This window comes from Theobroma cacao, chromosome 10 (genome assembly GCF_000208745.1).
Source record: "Theobroma cacao cultivar B97-61/B2 chromosome 10, Criollo_cocoa_genome_V2, whole genome shotgun sequence".
NCBI lineage: Eukaryota > Viridiplantae > Streptophyta > Magnoliopsida > Malvales > Malvaceae > Theobroma > Theobroma cacao.
The window spans coordinates 3,577,363-3,587,398 of NC_030859.1; the positions used below are offsets into that span (position 1 = coordinate 3,577,363).

General features: G+C 34.3%; 2 protein-coding genes across 4 annotated transcripts; one reads left to right on the top strand and one right to left on the bottom strand.

Moving 5' to 3' along the window:
• LOC18586339 (Golgi to ER traffic protein 4 homolog) lies at positions 881-7,111 on the bottom strand. Its single transcript, XM_007009667.2, has 12 exons — positions 6,957-7,111; positions 6,420-6,499; positions 6,201-6,279; positions 5,533-5,614; positions 5,144-5,294; positions 4,486-4,576; positions 3,891-3,974; positions 3,296-3,342; positions 2,518-2,646; positions 1,795-1,879; positions 1,509-1,589; positions 881-1,180 (listed from the first exon to the last, which is right to left on the bottom strand). The coding sequence occupies exons 1-12, from the start codon at positions 7,002-7,004 to the stop codon at positions 1,172-1,174; spliced, it is 966 nt and encodes a 321-aa protein (XP_007009729.2). The 5' UTR covers positions 7,005-7,111; the 3' UTR covers positions 881-1,171.
• Positions 7,181-9,345, top strand: LOC18586340. 3 transcript variants are annotated; one of them, XR_001929928.1, is made up of 4 exons: positions 7,181-7,241; positions 7,464-7,703; positions 8,358-8,760; positions 8,885-9,345. XR_001929928.1 is itself a non-coding variant. In XM_018129545.1 (3 exons), exons 2-3 carry the CDS (start codon positions 7,482-7,484, stop codon positions 8,469-8,471), a joined length of 336 nt encoding a protein of 111 aa, XP_017985034.1. In that variant the 5' UTR covers positions 7,181-7,241; positions 7,464-7,481; the 3' UTR covers positions 8,472-9,345. The 3 variants fall into 3 exon arrangements, 1 of the variants encoding a protein (XP_017985034.1); XR_001929927.1 differs by having other exon boundaries at positions 8,898-9,345; XM_018129545.1 differs by having other exon boundaries at positions 8,358-9,345.

The following is a 10,036-nucleotide window of genomic DNA, read 5'->3' on the forward strand; positions in this document are numbered from 1 at the left end:
TATCTGTAACTGGTATCAAGGTCATAAAGGAATACCTTACCATTTTCCAAAACCTGAACATCCTTTTAAGTCCTGCAAGAAGTCCAACGTTTTAATAGTTTGGTCCAGTTCCCTTCATTGTTTAACACCCAAATGTTACATCTATCCATCACATCAGAATGGTGGACACTGTATGACTTGAAAAACTTCATTGCCATTTTTCTTGACAGCAAGTTGTTGAATCCAGTCAGAGACTCAAACATTCACATGTATGCTGTCCTGTTGGATTGTTTTTCTTTTTTATTCCAGTATTTTATGTCTGCATATTTGCAACTGTGGCTATTAACATGCAATGTTCATTTTGTAGATCAATCGATTTTCCCAGCAAGTACTAATGAACATCCTTTGGCCTACCATCGGCCCCTCTCCTGATAATAAAGTACCCTGGGTGCATGAATGAAGTCAGCAGGGGCCTTGGTCTTGCCAAAGCAATGATCCTTTTGTGGCATAGAGCTAGCAGTGACCTTGAAGCGGCTTTAGAGGGCTGCAATACAGATAGGTGGTTCCGCTCTAAAACCTTCTTTCATAAAAGCCATAAACTCAAGGTGTGGCGAAGTCAAGAAAAATGGCAAAGGTTTGCTGCTAGAGAACATCCATCTGCATAGACAAGCAAGGGAAAAAAGTGATATCCTGCACTGTCGGAAATGCGCAGGGCCAAGAGTGCAAATTCATCATTTGAAACCCATGATTTCTGCTAGTAGGAGAGTATTGCACAAACACTTTTTTTAATATCACAGTCTCAGTTGGTTTAATCAACACTACTTGTTCACAGTTTTTTTAAAGGAACAATGACAATGAAACGATTCAACCTTAATAACCGTGAGCTACTGGATGAGGCAAATAAGACAATGGAAGAGGCAAAATTTGATTAACCAAGAATGATTCCATCTAGTGTGCAAGGTAAAGATTTTGTACTGTAAGCAATTACTATAGTTTTTCTTGGTTTACAGGATAAGACTCCCCTATAAATGGGAAATAATATTACAAGTATTTCAAATATTTTGGCATAAAAGGAAATTACTTCTCAAGTATCAAACGAATCCGAAAGTTCCAAATCAAAGGCACAATGAAACCAGCATTCTGGATGTGTCAAGGCACCAAGCGATTTGAGCTGCTGCCATGTTATTACTCATCACATCATCTGCATAAATAATAAGTTAAAAGCATTCCAGGTGAGAATCCTTCCCAGACATATTTTAGTTTCTGTTTCTTAAGAGGCCAATGTTATTTTTGGGACGTTTATAATTGAAAAGAAGTTGTTAACTGAAATGTAGCCTCACACACCTATCCAATGAAAGGTAGATAGATAAAAGATATAGAGCCTAATTGCATTGAACCAGGTAATAAGCTTTCAATCTTCAGTTCACAGACGATTTATTCAATAAGATGGCTTTTTATGCCAGGAATTTCTTAAAATGCAAACAAGCATAACAATTGTAAGAGTTTCAGTTAGATATGTAGATGATCACCTTCAATAAGTCCCCAAACATCCCTTGTAGGGGATTTCTACGCCGTACACCATAGAACTTTTCTCCAATATCATCTAGCAACTGAACCACCAAGTTTGTGTTAGAATCCCATACATGTAAGCTTACTCTAAGCCAAAGGGATGAAGAAATTAATAAATGAAGGCCACTTAGCAGATATATGAAAACAGTTAAATCTCAGTTGGGAACTGAAAATAAAGTGGAAAACTTGTTTTACAGGAGAGGAAATAACAATTAGAGATTCCAATTGGCAGAAATGATTGCCCACCTCAATGAATGCAGGTTCTCTGTCTATGCTAGACTTGTAATTCACTCTCAACATATTAAAAAGTGGCAAGGCATCTCTTTCCAACCTGCAGCATCAAAGTGTCTTCAGATCAAATTAGACCGTGTTTTGCATATCAAACATAGAAAGAATATGATAGCCTACCTTTAAGCCCAAAATTGACCACAGTGGTTTTAATTGATGATTGCGTTTGATGGATTAAAATGTAAAACACTAGCATTACTAACAATCATGGTTGCATTTTATTGTTTATATAGGTCCCCAAACCAAATAAACAGTTATTGTATGGTTTGGAGATGAGGGCAGGTTTGGTTATACTTTCTGTTATCAGTAATTATACTCAATCCAAGGAAATTCAATCCAAGCACATAAACCTTGTTTGACCACTTACAGACTTGGTCAAAGAAAAGATGCAGTGCTGATCCCCCAGCCCTTTCCCCTAATCCCCCAAAAAATTTCTCTGCATTGATGCAAATTTATGCCAGTTGGAAGGTGGAGGTAAATGAATTAATATCAACCTTAATTAGCTTATAGAGAATACCAACTTCCCTAAAATGACAAAGCAGAGCAGTAATATCAGCATTATTACTACACGTTATATTCAACAGCATTGCATCCAGACCTACTTGCATTAAGGATAGTAGGGCTGTTCCCTCCCCATAGATGGAGAATGAATTGATGAGGGAATAAAAGAAAATAACTTACGTTTGCAAGAGAAAAGTGATAAACTGAACCAAATCCGATTGGGGGAAATCAAGCTCCTGGGATGTCACTTGTCTCTTTAATTCATCCATAAGGTAATTAGCATCTCTAAGATTACCCATAGACAAATACCTACCGTGCAAAAGTAAATTTGCTTCATTAGTACACAATTTATACTAGATTACAAGAAAAAGTAACAGTCTCATTTTATTGCCTAGTATGAACGTGTCAAGATTGAGAAAAAACAAAAATCACTATCATTTATGGAAATCTATAACAGTCTCATAGGAAAATTCAACTGATTTATGTGACAAAAGAAACATAAGACAAAAATACGGCACATCAGTATAACTCAGTTGAATGATTTTATTCATGGATTTCATTTAGCCTACTCACATAATCAAAATATGCTAGAAGATCAAGCGATGAACCCAAAGTTTTAATCCCATCATCCAATCTACTTTTGATATCAATAGGAAATATTCATACTTTTTGAAATTAGATAAAGAAACTCCTATATATGTTGAAATTGCTTAGTGCATTTTTTCTAATGCTGCCAAAATGGAATGTTAAATTATCAATTTAACTTTATAAAAGTACAAGGGACCACTTTGAAAGGGGAACAAATGGAAGACATGATATATTATTGACCATAGAGTTTTCAATTTAAGCTGTAAGGTCAAGATTACAGGGTTCCATATTATTGATTGAGCCTTCAACAGTAGTGGCAATAGGAACAATAAAATCACCGGCCAAGTCAGCAGTTATTCAGTGGGCTTACATAAGAACTGCTCTTGCAATGACTATATCATCTTCACCGGGATAACACTGCATGTTGAAAAGCATATCAGTTAATCGCATTAAATAAGTATCAAAGGAAATGTAAAACCTAGAGTCATTGGTAGAGTTGGAACTTGAAATAGAAGAACATTGATTGAGTTATGCCATCTTCCATGCATATTTAACAACCAATAGTTTAATACTTTAATTCCTTAAATAAGCATAGTTTCTCAATCCAAAATTTTGAATTATTTAAGAACTCATCATTGAAGTAAAGAACAGATTTGTATAGCTTAACCTTTGGAATGATTCAAAGGCTCAGTTGAGAAAGATAGAAAAGAGGCTTAGAACTGATAAATAATTTCAACAATAATAAGTAATAGGCTTAGATGTACAATCTCCCTTGCAGGAGTAACATGCAACCAAATCTCAAGATGATTGATATTTTCCATAATATATCTACCAAACAAACTATTATGCATCTATATTAATGTTCAGCTGTTATATATTGTACTGTTACACAAGGAAATATGATTTTGATTAGTGTGCCTCAAACCATCTACATGAGAAGGATAGAGAATGAGAAGAAAATTAACCTTGCCCATGAAATTCACTAAGGTAGACGCAAACTTCTTTGGGTTGTTTCCTCTAACAAAATGATATGACACTCTAGCCATGTCCTGCAAAAAGAAGCATCATATGATTGTTGAGATGCACAAGCACGCCCTTTAGAATATTGACATTCAGACATGATATCATATCATAAAATCCTAGAAAGCAACTATATTCAACTCAAACACTAAATAAATAGACTTGCTTCATACATCTTTTGTTGCCTTATCAAATACACTATTAGATAAAGTACTCTAACAACACTTTTTTTTTATAAGCAACACTTTTTTTTTTTTAGCTTTTTGGTGTGCAGGCACACATGCAAAAAAAAAATAAAATGAATGTCTCATGTAATAATAATGCAATTTCTTACACAACTTTAAGTTGGTCACTACTGTACAATGCACGGCTTGCACAAACCATCAAAACATAATGTATTTTTGCATTTCTCTTCACCTTGTAAATCAGGATAAAGAGAAACTTCATGATACAAATTCAAAGCAAGGTGAGCAAGGGACAAGAACAAATGTGTGATTGAAGTAGTACAACCAAAGCCTAATCATTTACTCCCAAACCTACCAACTCAGGAGATTCAGAATATATGTATTCAGCCAGCATCACATGTAGTTGTGGATCACCATTCCTGGGAGCACCAAACTCGGCAGACCACCTGAAATCCAAAATAAGAAAAACAGTTCAGGGCAAATATGCATTACTACTTAACACAGTTCAAAATTAAAATAAAAAAAAAACTTTTATTCTGTCTCCTGTTATCATATCCTTCAATTTTATATTATCTTACTAATTAAAACGTAAGATCATAAACAGCCTAATCTTATGCCTCCACACATAATGCGACATTGCAGTATCTTTTAATCACAATCTAGAGAGGTTGTGATTCATCTATCAAATAAATTTATTTACCAGAAAAAACAGGACAAGGGGACAGGCTGAACATTGTCCCACAATTCACTTCAAAAATATGACCAGACTGGTATAAGAGCAATTGGACAATCCTTCTAGTAAATTTCAAGGCATTTTCTCTTGAATACATAGCAAAGCAATCATTAAAAGAAAGAAAGTTGCTGATGTTGATGTAAAATTAGCAGATCCCTTCAACAGTTTAACTGTCAAGAAATGAAGAGAAATAGCCCAGACTAAGCAGCGAAAATGCATTATTTTCTATATAACCATCAATGGTAACTTCAACAGTATACTATATATAATGATGTCTCACTTTATAGCAGCTCGTAAGAATGATGAGCAGCCCTCAACACGTGTTTTTGCTGCCCCAAGAGCTTCAGTAAGTTCTTGAACATCATCATCATCCCCCAAGTTACTAGGCACTGGAATCTGAGGAAACATCTTATAGATTTTCCTGACACGGTCTAACATTTACATTTTGTCACAATCACAACAACAGAAGTAGCAGAATTAAATGAACCAAACAGCTATGGTCAGTCAACACGGAAGCCTTTATATAAAATGGTATATAGCTTCAAGGTTTTTCTTTTTCATATAAAAGATACTTAAGTCACCAGAATAAGAGAAGCGAGAATCAATAAACTATTCATCACAACTTGTGCTTATAAGGAAATCAAATTACAAGACAAGGCATGCACTGACCAAGAATATCTTCGTCAAAAGGAATTTTCCCTTTGACAAGTGTCTCAACAAACAAGACTGCAAGCTCTGCCCCACAAGTAACCTGAAAATATTCATCCCCATGACTTCAATGCAATGGATTACAAAGTAAAGAACAACAATCCAATAGACCAGCACAATAAATTTCCTCATGCAAATTTCATATAGCCTCTAGTTTCCATTGCAGCACAATCTTTAATGAGTATTATCAAGTAAAATCCAATAAAATATATTAAAAGGAAAGTTCTTAGCCTTTCGATCATGGAATATTGGGCTCCACAAGATAGCTAATATATATAGCCTTTGCTGCACTAATTTGCATCATTCTTACATCTTACGTTATATTTCGACTAAGAGGAAGATCAACCATGAATGTAAAGGGTGTTAATCATGAAATATTTGCAATTACTGAATTGATGTCATCTTATACTTGATTCAATCTAATTGTTACACTACCCTATCCAAATCTCCAATAATCCAGATTCTAAGCTTAAGACTATCCTAGGGAGATAAAACCAGGTAGACTAGTAGCCAATCCTCCAATTCATTCAGAAGCCACATTTCAAACAACCAGATTCAACTGCATACAACTTTGTGAAAAACCTTGACTAACAAACTCAGGATCAATGTACTTGGAAGAAAATAATAACCTGGCCATGCTTCAACTGGAGGCATGCACCTGAATGAAGCAAATCCAAGGCCTCAGAATATCTTTGAGCAGACACATATCTGAAACAAATATGAATGTTTCATAATCAATGATAATTCTTTCAAAGCAAAAGAAAATACCGAACATGGTCTGAAGAACAAAAATGGAAAACTCAAATTGCTCGCTGCCATAAATTTGAGAAATTGATAGACCCTCATACCGTGCACTGATAGACTTGTACATCTGCTGAGCTCCATAGAAATTGCCCACGTTTATAGCTTTCTCTAATTTATCAATATTCTGCATTTAATATCAAAAGCAAAAATCAATGCTATTAGGAATCAGTCATCACCGTAAAAATTAAGTCCAACCATAGTTACAAAACTCCTCTCTTCAATTTAAAAAATTGCAATAATGGCTCTCTCTTAATTTTTTAAAAAATAAAAGCTTTTGTCTCTTCAAAGATTACAATTTTTCCACATCTAGAATGTAAGGAAGCACTTAATATGAAAAACCCAGGGATGAAAAAATTTTCTTTCTTTTAAATGAAAGTTTCCACCCAACAGCCACCACCCCCATTGTCTTACCAGACAAACAAAGCCTTAGTACCCAAATATGAAAATGTTTCAAATAATTCAAAATTATCAGTTTGCCCTCAGTTTCTCATCAAACAAACAGACGGGTCACTCCATTTTTCTTCAATAGAACAAAAACAAATTGTTGAAAGCAATGATAAGAAAAATAAGAGAAAGAATACCTCTTGAACAGGAGGAAGAGTGGCTCTTTTAGGCTTCTCTCTTGACATTTTCGCTTTGACTTGATTTCCTCTTTCTTCTTCTTCTTCAATGAGAAGATCTGATTTTTTCTTGCCTTTCTTAAGCTTGCTAGCTTTGCTTTGATCAACGTTCAATCACGAAGAATCGAAACAAAACCCAAAAATGGGCTGGGCCCTTTTCAAGTTATGGCTTGGGCTTTTAGGAAATAAATAGTTAATAAAAATAATAAAAGCAGGAAAAAAAAAAGGGAACAACTCTGATCAAAGGTGAACTCTCTCTTCAGTTCTCTCTTGGGAATTCTTTTCTTTCACTTTCTTGTGTTAATGTTTAGTTTAAAGCATTTGAATTTCTGGGTTTCTCTCAAAATCTATGCTTGAATAGATTGGAACTCAAAATTCAATCAGACTTACAGCATTTCTTCTAACTGTTTGATAAAATTCCTGAGAGAGTTAGTTTTAACTTTGCAAGGTTTATTTTTTTATATATAGAGATTGAAGGGCTTGACAATGAGTTCTCAACAAGCTTTGGCAGCAGTTAAAGTATATCGTGACATTCTCAAAGCAGTGAAAAAACACATTGGAAATGAAGATTACAAGAAGCATTTTCGTGAGTATGTTACACAAGAATTTAGGAAAAACTGTCAACTTTCAGACCCTTTTTTGGTTACCCAAAAAATCAAGCTTGCCAATGACTATACTTTTTTACTTAACAGTGTGCATCATCACAAGGTATTGCTACCTTTTACTGCTTTGGTTTTAGTCTCACATATCTAATTTTGTCTGCTATGCTGATTGTTGCTTTTGCTAATTGTTTTTTTCGTTTTTTATAGAATGTTTTGCTTTTCTTTAAGATTTGTTAATATGTAAAACTATTCAAAAATAAGTTTTTTGGTGTTGTTTAAGCGAAACTATGTATTTTGTTATTCACAAAATGTAAATTTTCTTATCTCTAATTGTTCAGAAACATTGTTTATTTTTTATAATCAAACCTGCTTTTTGCTGTTTGCTTCTTAAAACAAGAAGTAAACAGCAAAACTAACAATCCAAAGGAGCCTAAATATCCTGGTTTTGTATTGGTTATTGGAGGATCTGTTTTGGGAATATGGCATGGTTTTGCTAATTGAAAGATGCATGAAAGTCATGAAATTTTCTTGTAAGACCTGTCAATTGATTAATAGGCTTTAAGATTCCTGTCACTGGTTTCTCTAATGAGGATATAGTTATGATTTCTCTAGTTTTTCTCATGTTTCTTGTATGGACTATGGGAATTTATACCCGTTTGTGCTACCACTTAATGCTTAATTTTTGTTCATTTTAAATGCCTGAATTTTTTTTTGTAGAAATGTATGTGATTTTCTTCTGGTTTTGATATTTATTTGGCAGGACTTATTGTTCTCTTACAATATAGCAGTAGATAGGTCAGATGAAATGAAAAGAATACTTGGAAAATCAGCTGCTAGTGTTGGCCTTCAGCTTCCTGAAGTTTATCAGCCTTGATATCAGTGGCTGATAATTTTCATCATCCTCTTCGTCAAGGGGAGAATTTTGCCTTCCTCATTCTATAATTGGTGTGAATTCAGTTGGAACAGATCCTTGTCATTTATATCTATAATTTGTGCCCTGCCAACCAATTGAAACCCTGGTTTGATTGACTTTTTTTTTATTATGACTGAATTAAACTCGTTAATGCTGCTTGAGCCTTGAAGAAGCTGCAAGGAGCTGTTTTGTTAAAAGTTTATGCTGTTTGAAGCTAGGGAGGAGATGATTATCTGTTTTTCTTCATCAGGTATCATGCTATTTCATATAATTCATAAGTTAGTTTTTATGAGACAAGTTAACTATTGATCTTATCCAAGATGTTCTGCCTGATGTATTGTGATTCTTGGTCGAATCTCCTGATATTATTGTAGTTATCATTTTCAGTTAAGTGTTCACCTCGATGGAGTTCTGGCATTTTGTGTATCTCCATTTCCCAGCAGTAGTGTTCCTATTGTGGTTGTTCTATCAAATTCCTGATCCAAGCTGTGCCCATAAATTGCATCTTTGAACACAAAATAACATGATTGAAAGGATCCATGTCAACAGAAATCAACAGCAAACTCTTTTAGTTCAATAAGAAACATCTGCACCTACCATTGGCCCTAACACCTTGGTACAGCAGGCTTTTCTATGTGGAACTTGTCGGAGCAAAACTCCCTTGAGTGCCACAGGTTTTTAGAATTTGTAGCTGCACAGGGTTCTGTCATTGATGCTCACTTGGCCTGCACATTTTCTTACTGAATCGGACTGCATTAGTTAGTGAACAAGCCAGACTTAACCCTTGAAGTCTATTTCCATCAAGGTTTCAGTGTCCTTCTCTTGTTCTCTGTGATCTTTTTGAATTCTCTACTAAATTTTATACAATTGATACCAATGTCTCACTTCACCTCCCTGAAAGCTCCATCCACTAATGAGGCAACAAAACCCAATAGGAAATCTCAGCATCCAAATTTGTCTTTTTTCATGCACTTTCTTACTCAGAAGATTTGCCATACTATATATATATATATAAATCAATGAATTAAATGTTGCACGTCGTTGAGAAATAATAGCTGATCTTATTGAAGAAAATTTCTTATACCCTTTACACGGGATCAATGAATGTTTTTCCCCGTTGACTCGTAATAGATTTTATATGAGGAATAACTTTTCGACTTTCTAAATATTTAGAGCATGCTTGGTTGGGGGGAATGGAATAGCCATTCCTCCCCTATTCTCATTTTTGAGATAAAGTTGCATTTGGTTGAATGGAATGGTTATTCTTCAGAATAATCATTCTAAGAGAAGCCTGAATAGTTATTACCAAGGCCTCCATTAGTAATAGCTATTCCAAATTGTTGAGAATAAGAAAAAAAATTGATTAGATAAATATACCATTTTATAATTTAAAAATTATTTTATAAAAATATACTAAACCTATTTTTTTCTCTCTCTTCCTCACTCCTCTCTCTAAAGCACAAAAGACAAAATTTTTTACTTCATTTTCAAAAAAAGGGAAATGAAAATATTTAAATATTATTTCA

Coding starts and splice junctions, on each gene's coding strand:
- LOC18586339 (XM_007009667.2), bottom strand. CDS start 7,004: ATGTCAAGAGAGAAGCCTAAAAGAGCCACTCTTCCTCCTGTTCAAGAG. Junction 5,295..5,532: donor TTTTGACGAAGATATTCTTG/GTCAGTGCATGC, acceptor TGTAAATGTTAG/ACCGTGTCAGGAAAATCTAT. Junction 4,577..5,143: donor TTCTTACGAGCTGCTATAAA/GTGAGACATCAT, acceptor TTTGGATTTCAG/GTGGTCTGCCGAGTTTGGTG.
- LOC18586340 (XM_018129545.1), top strand. CDS start 7,482: ATGAGTTCTCAACAAGCTTTGGCAGCAGTTAAAGTATATCGTGACATT. Junction 7,704..8,357: donor ACAGTGTGCATCATCACAAG/GTATTGCTACCT, acceptor TTTATTTGGCAG/GACTTATTGTTCTCTTACAA.